The sequence below is a fragment of the Pleurodeles waltl genome, chromosome 4_1 (assembly GCF_031143425.1).
Source record: "Pleurodeles waltl isolate 20211129_DDA chromosome 4_1, aPleWal1.hap1.20221129, whole genome shotgun sequence".
Classification (NCBI taxonomy): Eukaryota; Metazoa; Chordata; class Amphibia; order Caudata; family Salamandridae; genus Pleurodeles; species Pleurodeles waltl.
In genome coordinates, this window is record NC_090442.1 from 671,949,091 (window position 1) to 671,971,183 (window position 22,093).

Sequence of the window (22,093 nt, forward strand, 5' to 3'; positions counted from 1 at the left end):
GGGCTATTGGCTCAATTGGAAAACATCACTGGAGAGCTTTACAACTGGGCAGCACGCTGTGGTAGTATAGCATACACATTAGTTTTCTCCCCAAAGTGCTGCGAGTTCAGTGCTAAGTAATGCACCCGCCTCACCTATCCCGTGATTTATTCCTTTGCACCAAAACCCATGATAATAAATCAGCCCAATATGCACAGGGACTTTGGTGTAGTCATTTCCAAACTTACTGTCTGTGTAGTGTTTAAATCGGTAGCTTCAAACGCATGTCATTTGCAGCCACTCTGATGAACTTGAACAGGGGAGAGGCTCAGCTCTTCCCTTATGAACATGCTTTTTCATAGGTCATTCTTGCTTATGGGAAGAAACTTGTCACTAGAAAAAGCTTATGAGTTTCTTAACAATGGTATCTTTGAAGAACTATGCAATCTCATAACTGGTCAGGGAAAATATTCTTTTGTATCTTGTTAATTCTAATTGGCTCTCAGTCTTGCTTCTGAGAGCGAGCATTTTCTATTGTCTTTATTATGAATTAGCCGGAGAACACTTTGTCTTTGGTTCCAGACTTCCGTTTCAAAGTGGCCTCTTGCCCACCTCTCCCACCATTCTGTGCCATTGCAGGAGGCTCTTCAGCCACCACTCCAGATCATAGTTAAGGTATCTGTCACCTAAATCTTTTAAAAGTATGAGTTTTTTTGTTGTTGTTTTTTTAAATCCCTCAATCCTACTCCTGGGAACAACCTTTTTCAGACCCTTTACTGATCATGGGTCAGGGAATCTCTGCTCCCTCACTCTTTAGTAATAAAAAATGCTTTTTCAAGTTTATACTACACCGCCCACCCTCTTACCCATGACAAGGTGTTCTTCTAACCAACACCCAACGGGATTGGAATTTGCTTTTCTGTATCACTTTCCTATTCATGGTAGGGTGCTGTTAATTTAGGTGTGAAAGGAGTTTGTTCTTTGGTCCTCTCGCACATTAGTGAGGTTCTTCAGTTCACCAGTCTTGCTCTGTTGAAGGGTCTAAAAGTGTGTAAGTTAAACATGATGCCACCACCTTGACCATTTATTTTTAATTCAGTTTTAATTCCCTTGATTTAACAAAAAAAAATATATAAAAAAAAATATATACATATATTTCCATTCAACCAAAGCCATCAAAAATTGCCGAACTCTAGCGAGCGGGTGCTACCTATACGTGATGATGGAATCACGAAAATAAACATAACAACAAGGTTTAGGAGCACTCACGGGTAAGTAAGTTCATTAATTTCGCCCACAGACGCGTTTCAGCACCAACTGCCTTTTTCAATGTGATAAGCGAAAATTAGATCTGTTTACTCAAGTTATAATTATGCAGGCACCTTGAATGAAAGTCCGCTTTCTTTGATCATGATATTTTTAAATAAAAGGAAGTGCAAAAACAGATCTAATTTTCGCTAATCACATTGAAAAAGGCAGTTGGTGCTGAAACGCGTCTGTGGGCGAAATTAATGAACTTACTTACCCGTGAGTGCTCCTAAACCTTGTTGTTGTTATATATATATCTCTTTGATCTACTTCAGTCTCTCGCTTTATTTGGCACTTGATCTATTTTGAACAGGATTTCTATAAATATAATTTATACCTTGTGCAGCAATGATCACAAGGAAATTACATTTGTTAACTTTGCCACCATTCATCTGCCACATTTATCAAGGTCTTGTGGTGTATGTCTTCAGTTCCACCTTGAGGGTGCCTTTGAAATACCAGGGCATTCTTTATAAGCAGTGGTTTTGCTGCAGCCTGCCTGAGCATTCTGGGTCTATCACTGATGGTTGTACAACGAATGTTCAATCATTATCTATGCACCCTCTACCTGATGCACATTAATACACTCTCCTCATTTATTTGGTTCAGTTGACAAGGTGGTCTATTACCATTATAAACTATATTTTAAATACTCTCCCTATTTAATTTTACCTGTCGGTTTTATCTTTCAGCTACTATGAGCATGTTCTCAGATTTCCTACAGTATTTTCATACCCATTCTTCAAGCACTGTTTTCGAACTTGTGCAGGACTATGAAGCGGCATGTAGGGAGCAGGTGAGTTGTAGTGCCTAATATTTTGACATAGTTTTGGCATTGTGCTGGTTTTTCTCTTGTGGCGTTGCAACATCGTAATTATTTTGCAAATGATCTGTAATTGTGACATTTGCTGTACCTCTGCCGTGCTGTGGCTTTTGCTTAAGATTGTGTGAATGACACAATAGTGCTGTAGTAATTTAGTGTCCTGTTTATATATTTGATCACTTGTGCTTCAAATTGTTCCTGAAATGTTGAAGAGCTAAATGTGGTTCTGTTATGATCTTTTATAGTTTGTTTCCAATCTCGTAAGCACGTGAAAGCTTAATTGCTACATGCTGGAAGGCTAAATCTATTTGTAATCTAAAAAAAGGTATTGCAAAAATTACTTCAAGGTGGCAGTGCTAAGAAATTGGTGTCCGCTGGGTAGCGGATGGAGCACACAGTGAACAAATGTGGCACACAAAATACCTTACTGAGAGTGCAAGAGGAAGAGGTGGACGACAACCTGAGTGTTCTTCGAGCTGGCTCCCACCTTTTCCAAAACAGCCCACCCATACTACAGACTAAAGACATAAAATATATGCTTTAAGGAGGTCAAATGAAGCCTGTTGTTGATCAATTAGTGAACATGAAATGTAGTTCTCCTGCCCTTTGTAAGAGAGGTATAGTAAAATGTAGAATTAATGTTCATTTTTTCCTCCTGAAGCAGGTATTGTGACTGGAGTAAAATGACAAACTCAAACAGTGTAAAAAATGTTTAAGCCTGGTAGCTAGGCAATAGTTGTGTTCCTGAGTAGGCTTTAAAAGACTTTAAATCATTCCATGATTAAATATTTACATTTCTAAGTGGCATGCTGAGCAAGACATGGAAGACTGACCAGCTTGAGATGTAATTAGATAGTCCAGGTGAAAGAAACAACCTTAGAATTTACCATCCAAGTTACATTCCCAGTGAACCTTTTCAGACCTTTCTTGAATACAGATTTTCTCTGGAGCGTATTGCAATTTTGCTCTCATCCTTTCACTGGCATAATGAAGCCATGTTAACTCTAACTAACAGACTGACCCATAACTATCCCTTTGCAAGCAACAGGTACTCTGAACCTGTGGATTTGATTTTCTATCTTGCAAACTAGCACCACTCCAAACCTCCTCCTTAGTTTAATTTCTCCTCTTCTCTGACCTCTTTCTACTCATTAATGTAACCCCACAAGACTCATACCTCTTTAATAAAGGATACAGTATGCACTTTGAGATGCTTCCCCCTAGAAACATACAAATAATTACCAAAATGCAGCTGCAGCTACAGATGCCTAGCTATTAATTCGATTAAGTAGTGTAGTGTCAAGGTTTATAAGATGCAGACAGCAGCGTTGTTTACAAAAATAACAGGATTAGACATCATAGAGAATGTTCTGACAGTTTTAGAACTTACTTCTTAACCTTTGTCTCCGTCAACCAACTGTAAGGTTTATTTTTGTTTATTGCGGCCAGTGCTTTTAAAATTGGGGATCAGGCTTCATAGCTGTTTTCAGGTTCATTTTCCAAAACGCATAATAGCAAAAAGTTTGAGTGTCTGTCGAAGGTTAGTATAGTCGCAGATGTCATTTTGAGTTGTGTATCTCATGATCAAGAGACGATTCCTGCTCTCAAAGGAAAGCTACATGTGTTTGGCACTGCCTTTGGCTTAAAAATTAATATTCATAAATCAAAAGTACTCCCCTTGAGAAACAAAAAAGAAGAAGCGGATTCTGTGAGGGCAAACTTTCAGTTTCATTGGGCTGATTAGCCAGGCATTTCTAACAGTGTGCAGCTAGCCCGGGCCTTTCTACAAATGATTGCACTGAATTTTGCTCCCTTATGAATAACATCCCTGGCTCAAAGGAACCCTAACACGGCTAGGCAGAATAGTAGCAGTTAATATGTCCGGTCTCCCTAAGATAATATCTGTTTCAGACCCTCCCTTTTCTGGAAGCACCCTCAATCATTAACTTAATGGCTTAGTAAGATACTGAATATGGAATGGGAAAAGACCCAGAATTGTATATAATTGCACGTCTTTGCCACTTCCAATATAGAAATGTTTGGAACAGCCATCGTACTATTACCAGGCTTAGCAGTTGTGGCACCTAGTGAAGTGTGGAGGGGTTGCCAAACTTTGGTGTTTTGCTAACCACCTTATAGTGGGAACTTCCCTCTGGAGGTCCCTTTGCTTCTCGGGAACCATAGGTAGGTGTTGGGGATTGCATTCTCTTCAGTTATGCGAGCCACAGTAAACACATTTTAGGCACATGGTACAAGATCTGTGAGAGTAAAGGACTGACGTCATTTGCCTTCCGCGTTACTCCACTATGCAATAACCCAGACTTAACTGCAAGACTAGCAGAAGCGGATTCAGAACATGGAGAAGACCATAAGTGCCTTGTGCTTGACTTCCTATTCAGTGAGGAGCTGTTTAAATATTTTTGACGTTTTTTGGCATTCCCAGAGACCGATGAGGTACCGATACCTGCACCTGATGAATAAACCATATGCTCAAGGAAATGCAAAGTGTTGAGGGGGCAAAAATGAATGTGACTGATTTGCAGAATTTAGAGAATACCCTTAACTGCAACCACAGACTGGGAACTGACTGAGGTTGATTGGAATTAGATTCATTACCAAACACACACGACAGTGTATAATGTCACTGGAAGGGTACTCTTTGCAAGCTTGAGTCATACTGTTGCATTACACCCGAGAAGCAGGTTAACTTCGTTAACAACAGATCAGAGGGGTGAGACCCGTGGTACTCTGATGCACCTTTTCTGTAATTTCTCATATTTACAAAAATACTGGAAAGATGTCCTGGAAGCCAACATTAAGACCTTTGATTTCCAGTGTCCTGTGGACTCCAGTGTTTTTCTTCTTGGCCTGCTGTGCCAGGTGTCTTTCTCCTAGTAGTGCTTGTATTAGCAGTTTTCACAGTCCTCCAGTCGATCTTGACTAGACTGCGACAAGTGGTAATGCTCCCTTAGAGGGATTGTATAACTTAAAGCATCTGACGTATCTGCAATGAAAAAATTGCCATGTCCACATAGTGTTGTTTGATAGCTTTCGATTAACACTAGCATCTGTTTCTGGGCTCTTTATCTACAAAGTTTGTGAAGTTATAGGTCTGCAGGATCTGGAAACCGGTTGAATTTTATCCACTAATCTCTCCCAATTGCCCAATAGGGGTGAAGCAACAACTTCACGGTGAAGGGGAAATGGGATGGACTCCACATATTCAGTTCTTGGAAAGCAGCTTGATAGTCTAGGCATTATTGTTCGGCAGAGGTGGGAGAAAGGAAACTTCTTTTATTTATTCTTACTCAACCTGGGCTTCTCCATCAATAGTCGCATCACACCTTGTCCCCACTCTGGGGTTGAGCTCAATGATAATTACTAAACATGACTTGTATGATAACAATTCTCCAAGAAGGAAACTTTGATATTCCTACATGATTCCCCCTAATACAAAGATAAAATGGAGGTCTGGAACAGTCAGGGTTTTCACAGCTTTACTGTGGATACTATTTTTAAAAGTGTTCTTTTTAATAAGAGGATGCATTCCATAAAAGATAGCTTGGTGGATCGCCAGATGCAAGTAACCTCTCAATTTCTTACCAGGTGAAGATTCTGGAAAAAATTGTGAAACGAGTACCTTCTGCACACCTGAAGTTTTCAAAAACTGCCAGCATTCTGTGGCTGCTTCAGCAAGAGATGGTGACGTGGAGGCTGCTGACATCACTTTACAAGTGAGTAGGAGTGTTCTCTTTGAATGTGCATTAGAGGTTTCAGCACTGTTGCTGGGGAAACTTGTTTGGGGGGAAAAAAGAGCAGGTGGCACATTTTCAAACACTACCTGACCTTAAAGGTATAAAAGCATGATTCCCAATACATTTAACAGTGACGTCCATTTTAACCCGAAATCTTTATCCAGTAAAACTGTTTTGAGTGAACGTCTTTAATCTGTTTTTGTCACCTTGGAAAAGGAACTTCGGCATCCTGAGAGGTTTGTGCCTCTGAAGTGAAGGACACAAAACCTTTGACTGCTTTGTTGCTGTCCTTCATTTCTTTCATTAATACTGTTGTAATCCTGGTAGAGTTCATGAAATGTATACTGATGAAGGAATTTGTGCAGTGAGATTGCTCGTTTTGAAAGATGTTTCATTTCTGCAGAAATAGTTTTGGGTACCTGGCACATTCTGTAGAAACCTTAAACATCTATTAAAATGGGCAACTGTATTACTTAATGTGTGTATTTTGTTTTGCATGACCATTAGTTCCCACCGTGAGTCAATAAATCCATCAGAATTTTTTTTGTAAGAACAAAAATTGACAACAGCTTTTTCAGAAACCTGTAATGAAAACACATGTGCTTATGAAACTTTACTTTAAAAAGACATCATGTAAAAATGTGTTAAAAAGCACTGTTACAATTCCACAGGTTATTATTATGAAGTGACACAAATTCAGTCCTCACATCATTAGTGGCTGCATGTTTTAAAATGATATGCTCAGGAGTCTCACTGTGGGAATAGACGCTTAGATCCCCTGCTAGTGCGGAAACGTACTGAAAATTAAAAGTAATACAGTTAAAAATAAAAATACATTTTCAATTTATGTGCCTAGAAAAGCCCGGTTAGGAGTTTACAACGCTAATACCCCTAACTCGAGCAAATGCGAGACCCATTGCATTGCAAATGTTTGTTTTATTTACCATGAAGTTAATGAATTTACCTACATAAACAATAGGTTGTATACAACAGTAATGACTTCATATTGGGGAAAAAAAAACCACACCATTCATTACAGCAATTACGCTATTGTAAATTATTCCCCCAACAAATTTAAAATTTTTGTACTGCTTCCTGTCCTTGTGGTAAAAACGTTTACTCTCGCCCTTATTGTGATAAATGTCACTAGACAGTCTTAGAATTTTGGTTTATGTTGTAATTTCCAAATCTACCTTCTTATATATCTAGCAATTAGCAGAACAATGCAAGTCAATTTTTTTCCCACAGCTGCCTATACCATTAACCTCTGGTGCATATCCCAGTCATAATATATTCAAGTCTTTTGAGATCCAAATATTGATTTTAGTTTCACAAAACCCCAAAAAGTCTTCCAAAAATGCATTAAGTGTGGGCAAGGCATGCAGTGGGAAGCCAATTGTCTATTTCCATGAATCACCATTTAAGACCGTATGGGTTAATACTGTATTTTGTGCAAAATATACATGTTTTATAATTAGGCTATTTAGCATAAAATGAAATTTTTCAGGAAAGCGTTTGAGATGGGGTCAAACACTGATTTAAAAAAAATTGATTTCTGAGTAAAAGACCAAAAAAGGGGGCTTTTCATATTATTTTTCTTTATTTTATTTAAACAAAAAACTCAAGTATTGACTAAGGTTTCCACCGAATACGCATTGTAAAATCAGTATTTTGGTAATCTCATAGCACTGCCATCTTAGTGTTTCGTTCATATTAAGAAAACATTGATAGCAAGATGTGGGTGCATGTAATCCTGATGAGCATATCAATTAAAAGATTCTCCTGATATGTATGAGATGAGTTCACATTTTAAAATCTAGAACAGTAAGCTGCAAAAGTTAAAATATATATTTTTTTAAAGTACATCTTTAAATATAAAGGAAAGCTAACCTCCATCCAATTTAGACATGTATAAAGGGCTTAGTGATATTTTTGGCACCTTATTCCCTCAAATGAATTGTGGAACATTCCCTTGATTTCCCTAAAATAACTTCATATACAATTCAGGGAGCAGCCATGAAGACTGTATTTAAAAAGGGTAAAATTGACATTTTGCTTAAGGCTATGTGTGCAGGGTTTGTTGGGTAAAGAGAGCTCCAGCGCTGAAATAAGGATTAAACTTCTTTCGCCAGAGGACTTAATTTAACTCCCATGAGTCTGATAAATCTGATGAGACGTATATATTCCTAAATAACACTTAGGGTTGTGATTGTATGCATTATTTCCCTCATTTTGGAGAATATGTCGAAGTATAAAGTGTTTTCAGATTATTCACTTTATATTCCCCAACTTCTTGAAAAGTACTAAACACTATTAGTGTTGAATTTGTCCTAGCATATGTTATAAATAAAATCACATAATCTGCATAGAGTTCCGTGTTAGGCACATTATCATTTGTGGGAATTATATTCCTTTCCTTGCGGAGAGACATTGCTTGTGCCTCTGTGGCAAACGTGATCAAGATGGGATACAGAACATCCCTTTCTTGCTCTGCAATTTACCTATTTGTCCTATTCCGCTTTTTTTCCACGTTGATAATCAAATTTGCATGGGTGCCGTTGTGCAAATTATGTACTGCCCTTGTGAGCTGGGAAGTGAAACAAATGCACTTCATATCGAAAAAAGATTTTCCCAGCTCAATACTTTTTCTGCATCCTGAAGCATAACTTCTGCAGGAATTTTTCTTCTGAGTAAAATATCTATAGCTTCAATTAAATCATTGGTAATGTTATGTGGCTGACTGGCAGTAGATCCACTCTGATGCTTCTGAATCAACAATTGTGCGACTTTGCAAGTAATTTTGCAAGAATTTTATTACCTGCATTTAGTAAAGTTATCGGTTGATGTGAATTAGGGTACTATGGGTTTTTACTGATTTTTAAAAAGCTTACCACTGTTCCTGTATCAAAGGATTGCAGTACATTATCGCCTCTTAAGAGGCAATTAGCTAGCCTGTTTAAACATTTACCCAATACCCCTTTGGATGTTTTATAGTATCCCACAGGCTAACCATCAGCCATTGGTTGAAAGTTAGGCCCGGCGAAAAAGGTACATTTCCTGATCTCAGTAAAAAGGCTTTCCAGGTCCTGACTCAATAAGGTTGACTTTGGAGTCTGTGAAGGGGGCAAACACTTGGCATTAACCTTCTGCCCACTTCACCAATTTTACTTTTCAGAAAACATTTAAGCAACAGATATTCACAACTTTATATACCCTAGGACTCACTTCAGAACAAAGTAACTTCTTCCAGTTTTGTGGCACACCATCTTACGACTAGTGTCTATTTTTTTTTTTTTAAACATATTTTATTGCATTTTCATGTATCCGTCATCACAAGCAAATCAGGTTGCTGTTACATATATAGAGGATTTTATGTTCTTCATGTAATAACAAATCTTTAAGATCATTACAGCGGATAGTGTGACAGCATTTTCGGTAACATCCCCATAGCCCCTCCCACCCCCCCCCAAAAAACAACTTGAAGTAACAACTTGCGCCCTTCTTCGATGAAAACAGTAATGCAGACTAAATTGAAAGTTTGCCAGCTCTTGGGCTTATCCATGTATTAGATAGTGTATTTTCATTACGTCTACAGTACCTGTTGTGTCTTGGGGGCGGGGTGGGTTAACACTCATTCTTACTGCTGTGGATGGTCTGCTCTTTAAATTGTTCCAAGAGTAGATCCCATTCCATAGCAATAGGTGTAATGCGTAGCCCTCTGTATTCTTCCCAGTGAAAATCACTGCTCTCTGCTAGTCCCCATCCTGCCACCTCCTCCCTTCACTGCGCTATCTGCGGAGGTTTGGATGATTTCCAACGTCTAGTTATTAAGCGCTTGGCCAGCAGTAATGCTAAATCAGTGAATCGTGTGAGTACGTTGTCCCTTTGGAGCCAAGGTTCAAGACTCAAAATACAGGAGTCGGGGGTCTGCCAATGTGATTGCCTTGTAAGAGTTGTTAGAGACCGGACTATTTCCTCCCTGTAGTTTGCTAATGCCGGACAGTACCAGAGCATATGAAGCAGGTCCACCTCAGCATTGTCACAATGGGGGCAGCACGCCACTGCGCCTGGAAATATTTTATTTATCAGACCTGGGGTAAGATATGCTCTGTAAAAGTTGGAGAACTGAATTAATTTGAACAGAGTATTGCAAGACACTGTTTTCAGGGACAGCAACAGAAATTCACAGTCCGTGTCGGAGATAACACAAGACAAATCCTCTTCCCATTTGGTGCGGAGGGGTATCAATATGGTCCCTGTGTGTGCTTTAATTTCCTGATATAACCACTTAAGTGAGAGACGTGGCCCATTGTGTGCAGTACTTTAAGGGGTTCATGTGTGGTCAGTTCCTGCCCATCAGCCGCCCAGTGGTGACAGACATAGTGTAATATACTAGAATATATTAAAAATAAGTTGTTGGGTAAACTATGGGTAGCTATCAAATCTGTGTGCGTCATTAGTGTTCCATTTGAAAATAAAGTTGAGAGTGCTAGCGACTCTGACTGTCCCCATACTTCTAATCGCCTTACCGTTAATGTGCCTATCGGAAGCGGGAGACCGCCTAGTGATACATTTGAAGTGTATGGGACAGGAGTATGCAAATATATTTTTTTTTTGCTAGGTGCCAATATTGCAAAGCGAAACACACTAGTAGTGTGTGGGGAGGGGGGGGGAGGGAAGGGGGAGACTGTGTGTACTTGTCATCTATGAGCATGGGCTTCTGAGTACCCTATTTCATGTAGGTTATGGCCCGCAAGCCAGTATGCCAGCCATTGCAGATGACCCGCGATTCAATATGCTTTAAGGTCTGGGACACCCATACCGCCCCTTTGCACAGGGAGCTGCAGTTTAGCTAGGCTAACCCAGCGGCGGCCGAGTCCCCACGCTAATTCTGTTAGTAAAGGGTTCACAGTTTTAAGCAGCTGGACAGGGATCATGACCAGCAGATTAACAAAATAGTATAGTATCCTGGGTAGAAGCACCATCTTTTCCAAGGCAAATCTTCCGGCCACTGACAGTGGTAGTGTAGTCCATAACCCCACTAGGGGTTTTAACCGCGTTAACCGCTCGAAGTATGTTCCTATTTATTTTATCCCGTGGCTCGCAATATATTTGGATGCTCAAGTATTTAAAAGTGTGCGGTGCAGTCTAAATTGTGGCAGGTCCGAACATCATGAATGGTGGCAGTGGATTGGAAGAGAAGAAGGCACAGGCTTTATCGGTGTTGATGTGGAGCCCAGACAAATGGCCAAACTCTTCCATTATTTCAGCCAGATCTGCCAAGTCCTGGCATATATCCTTCGGGTATAAGATCATGTCATCTGCATAAAAAGAAACCGCATGGACTGTACCATTCAGTGGGATTCCCCAGCCCGGTGAACTCTGTCCCAGTAATTGTGCCAGGGGCGCAATAGCTAACACAAACAATAAGGGTGACAGTGGGCATCCCTGGCGTGTACCCCAGGAGATAGTGTATGGTGCAGAGATGCAGGGCCTAGTCCACGCTCTAGCCGTAGTGTTCGCATATAGGAGCTTCACCCAGGTATTAAAGGAGATAGATCTAAATCAAGCAAGCACTTCAAGCATGAAATCCTAGCTAAGTCGGTCACATGCGTGGTGGATATCCAGGGCCAGACACCCAGCGGATTGGTGACTACCACGTGAGGCATACATCACATAAAACAATCGACGTATATTCATCGACGTATTACATTTGCATTATGGAGGAGCTGCAGCAGCAGTGGTAGCAATCGACGAGCTAAGATTTTACTCAGTATCTTATATTCAGTAATGGTCTATAATACATTAAGTCTGCCGGTGGTCTACATGGTTTTAACAGGGATGTGACTATGACTTGGGGTGTTGTGAGGGGAAGGAGACCTGCCTGTAAAGAGCCAGCAAATCATTTTTCTAGGCGCAGGGCCAGTTTATCAATGCAGACTGAGTAAAACTCAACGGGTAACATGTCGGAGCCTACAGTTTTATTACGTGCCACGTTTTTAATGGTCCCTCTTATCTCACCCATTGTGAACAGTTGCTTTCGCCTCGGGTTGCTGTACTCTTTTTCAAGTAACAAGATATCGCCCGTAGTGTGGTAGGGGGTGGTGCTGTGTGTAGGTCCATATAAAATTCCCGGAACGTAGTATTGATTTCTGCCTGCCAGGAAACAGTTTCCAGACGTCGGGGACTCAATTGGAAGGATCGGAGTTGGGGATGGGGGTGGGGGGTGCAAGAGTCGGGCTAGTAAAGTGCCCGATTTACCAGTTTCTGCGTGGACGCTAGGTTGGTGCTCTCAGTAGTTAAAGAGCCGTAGGCATTCAAGCTGTCCAGCGTGTGCTATTCTATCTGCCTGCAATAATGAGCCATCTACTTCATTCCTCGCCTCTGCCTTTTCCAATTGGGCCATTTTGTTCTCTATAGGCTTGAGTGTCCATTGTGTTTCTTGGCGCTCTAATGGATGTTCCCCAAACTGTTATATTAAAAGCCTCCCATTCTGTCAATGGGGAAGAGGTGGAACCTTCATTTTCCACGAAATAAGTATCCGTGGTGGTGGCCAAAGACGGGGGGAGTCTTCTAACAGTGTCAGCTGCATCCGCCATGTTGGAATTGGAGCAGGTACTCGACCCCAGGTAAATGTCATCTCTAACGGATTGTGGGCAGTAAATGTTTACGCTAGGTATGTAGTGTGTTTGATATGGGGTTGAAAGTGTGAGGAGCAGAGGAACCTGTCAATGTGAGAGTAGGAGTACTTGTGCAGGCCTGCATTGTGGGTGCGCCAGGGGTCAGTCATTGTCCAACTCATCGTCCATTTTTGGAGGACGTTAGGTTTGTGGCTGTGGGGAGCGAGAGGCAAGATTGGTCTAGAGAGATGTCTAATACTGCGTTAGTCACCACTCAACATCCATGGGTACTGCACCCAGTCCGCCAATATCGTTGTCAAGTGTGCCCAATAAGCCTCCTGGTTCGTATTGGGGGCATAAATGCACCTCAGCACCAGGGGGCTGCCATCTAGCGCCCCTCTTGCCAATACACATCTACCTTGCTCATGTATATGAGTGTCATGGGGCACAAATTGTACTCTAGTCCAGATCCAAATCGCAGTTCCATGCGCTTATGCTGAATTTGATGTGAAAAAAAACAAACAAAAAAAAAGCCACCCCCCTCCCATTTTTTCTGTAACTTTTGCACCCTTGTTGATGTTAGATGGGTTTCTTGCAAATATACAATCTGTGCACTCCTCCTATGTAGTTGGGTTAACACTTGATGGCGCTTGTGCAATGACCTCAATCCTCAAATTACAGGTAAGAATGTTATATGATTTTTGGACTGTAGACCTAGTATTTGTGGCAAAAACTGCATGGCCGGGGTTGATATGAGTGTGGCCTAATTAGGTTGCATGACAATGGAGGTTACTGCAATATATGAACTAAACTTATAACCCAGTTCAAGGTCCAGCACCTACCAGACGTTTGACCAAACATCAAAACGAACTTTAAGAACATTAACAACAATAAACTTGTGCCTTCGCATTCGCAGGGGTTATGCATATTAAACATCAGCAAATGTAGAAAGTAAAATGAACAAGAGGGAGAGGTTGGCCTGGGAACCCATCTCAACAATAACAGTAGGGTAATGATGCCACTCACAATTTTTTTTATAAACATGCAGTCATTGAGGAAAGGGGCATTATGAAATGTACAGTTAGTGGGAACCAGGACAATGACATTTTATAGCAGTAATGGGTAACTGAACATATCTGCATTTATACACCCGTGTGCCTTTTAGTGTTGTGGTGCAGGAACGACAAGGCCAGTATTAAAGATCACGGGACGTTTAGGGAGTAATGAAGGGAAACAACTCCATACCGCCCGCCGAGTCTGACTCTGACCCACTGTCTTGCGATGTGCTGGAGCTGTCCGGTTTCTCTCTGACGTGAAGCTGGGAGGCGGATCGAAGTGCCTCAAGTCAGCCCATCAATGCTTGCTGTGGGGAAGGAGTACCACCAGGAGTCCCACAAGGCTGGCCTCCCGGCGTAGTTGCCAGGGTTTTTCCCGTGCCCTTGGGAGCCAGCTCTTCTCACGACCGTACCCCTTCCAATGCTGAAGAGACTGCTCTATCCATTCATGTGTCATCTCTGGGGTGCCAAAAAATAAGGCCTGTTGCTTGTAGATTAGTTTAGCAGGGAATAAAAGCGCATTGATGAGGCCCTCCAGATGTAGTTTTTTTTCTTGATTTCTTGGTAGGAGGCCCGTCGGCACTGTACCGCCAGTATATAGTCTGGAAACAGGGAGATTCTGGTGTTGACAAGGAGTATGGGGGACCGCTCACAAGCCACATTCCGCAGTACATTACGATCTCTGTAGTTTAAAATTTTGCAACTATTGGATGAACCGGAGCACCTGGGATTTGCTGCTTTGTAGGGACTCTGTGGGCTCTTTCAACAACAAAGAAATCTGACAGCCCATCTGGGGCAACTGATGTTTTCAGCCATTATTCAATAAATTGCGTAGGATTGGGATCCTCTGTGGCCACTGGCAGTCCCACAATCCTGACATTTGTTTCTTCTTGCTTTACCTTAAGCATCTTCTGCCAGTTCCTGCAGTAGTTCTATCTGTTGAGTAATTTAAGTTATTTGTGGAGCGTGCTCTGATTTGGCTGGAATCAGAGAGGAGATATTCATTTCATGTGACCTTGCCTTCTTATGACTACTGCCTATAAGTAGACTCATTTGGCAGAGGACCTTAAGGAATGTGACAGCTTGCTCCTAGTCAGGAAAATCTGTCCACCACCAAATAGTCTGTTTGCCCCGTTGAGATCTATCATCCCATTCCAGGAAGAATTCGAGAAAGGTGTTATGTTTTTTCAGAAGACAAACTCCACATGTATCTACTCTAGAAAAGATGAATCTTTACATCTTTTCACCTATTCCCAGTGTGATATTGAGTGTTTGAAGGTGCACAAATCTTCTTCCACTCTTTCTACACCACTGTACAACAAAGGGACCTTTCTCAGGTTATCAGAGGTATTTTTCTCTGGTCAAATGTAGGCACACAATAACATTCCAGGATTTTCCTTCCTCTAGATAAAGGGGGATTTCCCGAAGTGTTGATTTGATAGATAATCCCACTTATTCCTGAACAATATTTCTGTCAACCATGTTAATAATCACATAAGTGGTATTTCTGAGTGTGTTGATCTGCAGTAAGGCACTATCTCACTCCAAAAACTTCTAATGGGAAGGTGCAGTTCACGTTTTCCTCCGACAGAGAGCTTATCAAGTGAAGTGTCGGGCCAGTGACGACTAGGTCCTACCTAGTGAACAGTTTGCAGTTAGCTAGACTAAATGGCTTTGTTTTTGTCATTGAGCTCCTGGCAAAATGATAAATCTGTTATCAAATGCTATCTCTCATCTAGTATGTGACAAGATTTGTTATCTAAAATCTGCTTGGCTGTCTAGATGCACACAAAAAAACCTAATTGCCTGTCAAAACCTAGTGGGTACGAATCACGTTGTTGGGCAGCATTGTTTGCCGACTTTCATTTAGACACACGGCTTTTGAACCAGTTGTCTCCATCAACATTAAACTACTAACATGAGAAGTCCTACTTTATGTTGTGATCATCTCAGCCAGATGAATACACAGACTCCAGTTTGTATAGTCCGTCAAACCACACATCTTTGGTCTTCTGCCTAATGTATTCTTAGAAGCTCTTACTTTCTTTTTGCCTAATGTTTTGTAGGATTTTCACATGTAACTGACATTTCCATGTTAAAAATATTGTACCAATATCTCTCCTGACGTGTACACTAATGCTACTTAGCTTTCATATAAAAAAAATCAGGAAGTATTAGTCAGAAAAAGGATGTCAGTTTTGACAAAAAGTTGTCTGTCCCTTGTTTCTGTGTTTTTGTCTGTCATGGCCATGGAACATCTTGAAGTCATGTCGTCCAGTGATGCTAATTTGATCATATGGTAAATAGCCTTTCGTATTCTACTTCAGCCCAGGGAAGACGTGAGGGAGCTGCAGTCTCTCTCCATCAGAATCCTAAATATTCGACCAGTTGCAGAGGGATAAGGTTCTTTTTAAAACACATCCTTCATGAACCCAGCATATTTTTCTCTTAATGCTTTTGAATCTTTCTTCACATGAGGAAAGAACATATCTTAAGGCAGACAAGAGATAAGTACTCACATACTTTGTAGAATGGACAAAGTATGTTTTTTCACCAGTTGATAAACTGTTTGTAGCCTGGAGTGGCCTGAATGTATGCTTAAAAATATTGATTGCCTGTTTGGTTGCCTTCTGTAGCCACGTGTGTTATCTGTATGATGAACTGCTTCCTCTCAACTGCAATCATGTTGAGGCTGTTTCCATGAAGACAACATCAGTGACTCTCCAATGTCTTAACATGCTTTTGACCTGCAGGACTGCTATCTGCACTCTAGGGTGTTTGTGCCTATATTTTGGAAAGATTAAAAGAAAGGAATGATATGAATGGAATGTTATAGGTATATAGGGCTGGTACCACGTGTGCTTTCTAATCGATTTTCTTTAAAAAAGAGCTCTCGTCCCTTTCCTCAGTGCAGGGAAATAGGAACTGTTAGACTAAATATTCAAGTGTTATTATGAGTAGGAGTTTATTTTTGTCCTCTTACTCATCTGAAGGTTTCTTAACCCTTTCACGTCTCAACAAGTGTGAACAGCATGTGAATATTATTAATATTTCTGCTCGTTGATAGATGAATGCATTACTTATTATGCATCTTTTTAAATTTCTAGAGACCGAATACAGTCTGCCCTAGAAGACGAAACCATGTTTGAAATTGCAGTAAGTCTTTATTTTGTTCTCGTTCTATTTGAGCGAAATAATCCTTAATGGTTTGTCTATCTTCAATTCAGATTGTTTATTCTGTGTTTCATAGACTACTCATAAAAATTTGCAAGCCACTATGACTACAGTTGATGAGATAAAAGAACAAGTACAGGGGTGTGGAATTTATTAAAATATCTACTTGTCCAGGGGACAGGTTGCTTCTCAAATCTACTTGTCCTGTAAAAAGATCTACTTGTCCCTTTGGTGCCATGTAGTGTGGCGACAAATTATGGCAGCAATTAATAGCCTCTCTGATTATGCCAGGGCTACTACCATAGTAGGGCTTGAATACTTGGAGTTTCAATCCCTACTGTAGAAATTTCCTTATTTTGCCACCTTTCTGCAGATCTGCATACTGGGGCTGGAGGAAGCAGTAAGCAATAGTTCCAGGGCTGGAATGCCTTTGAGTCTGCAAACCTACTAACCTGCATGTTTTAAAGATTTTTACCAGCTTCTCTCTAATATTTTCCCATAATAAGAAAGGTTGGACATTTACTCCTGACAATGGCAGAATTGGAACTTCTTCCAGGGTTGGGAAGAAAGTGGCTGGAGGGAAAATGAACTTGCAAATGCTCAATAGATTTTCACATGAGCAAATCTACACATCGTATTTACCCACGCTAAAATACAGTTCACAAATATTTTATAGGGGTACGACATATACCATGGGTGCACTTTTGTGACTTTCTTTAAGAATTTGGGGCCACAAGTAGGTAGGTTCAGATTTGTGACCTGCAAATTGTGAGTCGCAAATCCGAATGTAGGATGGTGTCCTTGACACCATCTGTGATTCGCAAGGGCCTCGCAAATGCCCACATCATGAATAATCATGAGGTGGGTCGCAATTTGCGACCCCCTCACGAATGGTGGCCTGCTGGAGACAGCAGACCACCATGTCTGTGACTGCTTTTCAATAAAGCAGTTTTTTTTGTAATGCAGCCAGTTTTCCTTAAAGGAAAACGAGATGCATAACAAAAACGAAAAATGAAACGTTTTCGTTTCATTTTTTCAGAGGAGGCAGTGGTCCACAGGACACTGCTTGCTCTGAATTTTTTTTTACGGTGACATTCACAATGGGAAAGGGGTCCCATGGGGATCCCTTCCCTTTTGCGAAAGTGTTAGCACCTATTTGAAATGGGTGCAAACTGCGATTGGTTTGCGCCCGCGTTCGCGGTCACAAAACAATCCTACATTGCACTGCGAGTTGCAATTAGGAAGGGAACACATCTTACTAATTGCGAGTCGCAAACCCGTTTTGTGATTCGGTAACCAGGTTACTGAATTGCAAAACTGGGTTTGTGCATCGCAATGTGCTTTTTGCACGTCGCAAACAGCGAAAGTCGCTGTTTGCGACATGCAAAAAGCTACCTACATGTGGGTCTTGGTCCCTAATTAGGTCTGGTGTTAACAAAGACATTTTGTTTTTATTAAACTTCTATTTCTCTCTCTTTTGGCTGGCTTTACTGTGAGTGATCGCATTCTGCTCTTCCACAAGGAGCATATTGCCACACAAAGTAGTTTTGTTCAGTGTCAGGAACTACAGTGGCAATCAGTGACGTAACGAAACTGGAGGGTGCCCCTTTGCAAAGAACATGGAGGAGCCCCCTTCTCCAGACTCACTCAGGGCAGGTGCTGTGCTGACGGGGCCCCCTGGAGGGCGGCTGCGGGGCCTTTGTTATGCCGCTGGTGGCAACGTGTGCTTTAAGAGTTCAAAAACTTTTTGGGGGGGTTTTGCCAATGTTTGTTACAATGTTGAGGGCCTGGTAGCTGCCACAACAATAAAGTGTTACAAAAGCCATGTCGAAACAAGACACGCATTGATAAAACTAAAAGACTTATAAAAATATGTCAGATCAGTTGGCTTTGTCAGTGTTTGTTTATTTTCATGCTTCCCATAATAGTGTTGAAAATGGTTACACTGATTTTCCATTAGAAATATTTTTGGGAAATACTAGCATGCATCAACACATTTTACTAAATGACACTTCATTTGCATATAATCAGGGAGCATTCTGGGAGCATTATACTTAGCCTCTTAGCCTAAACTTTTCAAACATGTGTGTACACGTTTTATTTTTTTGTACTGGAACCAACGTCAGTAGTGAAGTGTGACCTTAAAACATTTATTTACAGCACGCACCCTAATAAAGAAGGCTTTCAAATAATGAACCATAAATACAAGTTCGAACAGCATTATCCTTTGGAAACACATTATCTCAACTGCAGAGAGTTCAACTCTCTGTAAACAGGCAGCCAAAGGGTTTGTGCTGCAGGGGGTTGGGCCTACTTGTCCCAAGGACAAAGTAAACATAAAAACTTGTTGCCCTTGACCCCAAACAAGATGTCCCAGGCGATAGGAATTCCACATCCCTGAAGTATAACTTGCTCTTTCTGCCCCAATCTTGTGGATTTGTGGCCATGTCATGTCACCCATTGGTCACATTTCCATGGTACTTGCGTCATCTGTTTTGGAGTAATGTGTTATCTCTGCCAGGTTTCAGATCTAGAAATTACCGGTTGCACACAGATTTACTCACCAATTTCATTAACTCGGAGACCTATCTGACAACTATATGTTTATCTTGTCAGAAATCTAATTTTCCTTGTCTACCATATTTTATGCCTAGGCTCCTAATGCCAGTGAAAAGACAGTTGTTGAAAAGCTGTTCCAGAGAGATTCACTTGTTCGGCAAAGCCAGGTAAGACATTTATTCACAAATAATCATAATGATGTGATGTTCCTTGAAGTAAGTGTATCCTTACAATGCAGGATGCTACTGTGGTATGTCAAGTTGGAGGCCGTTTTTTTTTATTGCTAATGCTTAGTCCACACTCCTAGGAAGAAAAAAAAATGACAAAGGTTTTCTATGTCTGTCTGTGCACCATCTAAGTCTTCTATTGAATTCTAATTGCAGCTGGTGGTGGATTGGCTAGAGAGTATTGCAAAGGATGGGGTTGGTGATTTCTCTGATAACATTGAGTTTTATGCAAAGTCTGTCTACTGGTAAGTTGTGCTTATGCAGTTGATATTTACGTTTCCTTATATTGTAATGCGTCCCTTGCTTGCAAATCTGTATAAAATGTCCCAGAATTGTTCAATCAAATCAATGCCCAGTTGTGCACTCTTGTCTAAGAAGGCTACCTTGTTATGATACTTGGAAACTGAAGACCTAGATCTTTTAATCACGATGCTACAACAGAAGTTAAAGTTACCCATTTTGATAAGCTCTTATTACTCAGTAGGAATTTCTCTCTGAAGGTTAATGTGGGTGGACTTCTTGAATTCTAATACACCAGCAGCAGTTTGTTTGAGGACATTCTGAATGCAAACAGTACTTCTCTGTGTCTTGTAAAAGTATTTTATGCAGACTGGGTCCAATTGTCAACACAATACAGTGCATTTTCTTGGCACAGGTTTGGTCAGTATTGAAGTGTTTGACAAACCTAGTGCAAGAATCAAAAATGGGAAGAGGAAACGTATGCGATGATGAAGGATAATTGGATTCCATAACTGTTTTAAATCCCTTGTTCAATAGGCACTTTGATAGAGGTCTGCAGTAATGAGTATCTATATATTGAAATCAAGACTGAGATTCCTTGTTTTTATTTATGGTACTAGGGATCATAGAAAATAGCTATATTTTAGTTTCTACTTCATTGACAGTCTAAAAGTGAAAGTCTCCTTGGGTGTAGGTTTGGCTGACTGTAGGCTAACTACAGTTATGTAACCAGGCTTCTATACCCCTGTGCACATCTCCTGGCCGCTTCTCCCTGGCTGACTATCCTCTAGAGAGCCCCAGCTTCCTTCTGGTGCGGCAGAAGAAGCCTACCCAGAGGTAATGCCTCTCTTTTTTCTTCCTCTTACACATTGCTACACTCTGGCAATACACTTAAATGCAAATGCCCAAGAGACAGCCATGATGCTCAAAAGCAGAGCTCATGGGTGTAGGAAGCTGGCTCTTTATATAGTATTTCAAAATGAGATATACTGTGCAAAAAGGGGTTCCCTTATAAGTGGACAGGGGCTTGCTCTAGCAATTCCAAAGTGCTCTTTTACAGGGTAGTGTGGGCGAGCAGCCTTGGGCTTATCAGAGTGTTAGACATTTACCATAGGCACAAAGTCAATAAATGACACACAACTCAAAACAGATATTCACAACAATTTTCAAAAATAGCATGTATCTTTATATATATTTAGGAACCAGAATCAATATGATCAAGTACATTTTGCAATTGAAATGATTCCAAGTTTTTAAAGTTGAGTGCAATTTTCTGAAGCTACAATGTTACCCTTATGGGAGAGAACACATGTACAGTAAATGGGTACTTCACAGCAACGTATAGGACCAATCTTCTGGATTTTAGGTGAGTATGGGACATGGTCCCAGGCCACAAGAACGGGGTCACCTTTGGCGGTACTGTGAAGGCCAGGTGCAGTTCAGCGTTGGGCGATTGGTCTAGGCAAAAGATGCTGCCGGTGGAGATTGGGGGGACCAGTTAGTGAAACACCAAGTGGACTTTGTTATTGCGATGCTCGCAGACATAGGGACAGGAGTGGTCCTCTTCTCCTCGGTCCGGGGCTTCTGGGTGCATAGGGTTCTTGGACCATCTGATTTCCGTCACCGGTGGCAGTCGTGCTGGAGGGGACCCATACAAACAGGTTGAAGGCATGGACTAGGGGTCCAGTCGACTGAACCAACTAGTAGGCTCAGGTCTCACGAGGCCCAGGATCTGAATTTCTGGTGCCAGAGGCTCCTCTAAATACTGAATTTAGGGGAGTTTAGGGTAGTAGCCAATGGGCTACTTACCGCTGGGGACACTGTGCCCCCTATATGACCACCTGTTTGAAGTGGGCGTACTCTGTCCCAGTGTTCCTAGTTCTTCCAACACCAGGATGGCAGATTTCTAAATGTGTCCACATCAGGCAGCTCACTATAGGGGTGGGTTTGACCGGAGGGGTGGACACGCCTTTCTGACTACTAATTTTCCCACCTGTCCAGGTGCCAAACGGGCCCTGGGGATGGTCGGCATCTTCTCTGAGAGAAGCCAGATCTGCATACCAAGGACGGTATGCTCTTTGAAGCCTCTGGCCTTGAGATGGAGCTTTACAGGCCATCCTTTTGGGAGGGGTGTGTAAACACACCAAGCAGAGCAGTCTTTGTTCCTGACCAAATGAGAGCAGAGGCTCTCAACCCTGGGCCATCAGAAACATGTCTGTGGGTGGCAGGCTAGCTAAAACTAGTCTGCCAGTACACCAGCAGCTGGTAGGTTTTCAGGGTGCACCTCCAAGGTGACCTTTGGGTGCATGTATTAATAAATCCACTATTGGAATCAACGAAGGTTTATTTATAT

General features: G+C 41.3%; 1 protein-coding gene across 1 annotated transcript in view; it reads left to right on the top strand.

Annotated features, from left to right (window-relative positions):
- NUP107 (nucleoporin 107) overlaps nucleotides 1–22,093 on the top strand; it is a 394,223-nt gene that overhangs the window by 17,490 nt on the left and 354,640 nt on the right. Inside the window, exons 6-10 of the mRNA XM_069229180.1 lie at nucleotides 1,980–2,083; nucleotides 5,717–5,844; nucleotides 16,648–16,696; nucleotides 19,369–19,440; nucleotides 19,657–19,745. Coding sequence (XP_069085281.1) covers nucleotides 1,980–2,083; nucleotides 5,717–5,844; nucleotides 16,648–16,696; nucleotides 19,369–19,440; nucleotides 19,657–19,745 — 442 coding nt within the window. The remainder of the gene's footprint in view (nucleotides 1–1,979; nucleotides 2,084–5,716; nucleotides 5,845–16,647; nucleotides 16,697–19,368; nucleotides 19,441–19,656; nucleotides 19,746–22,093) is intronic.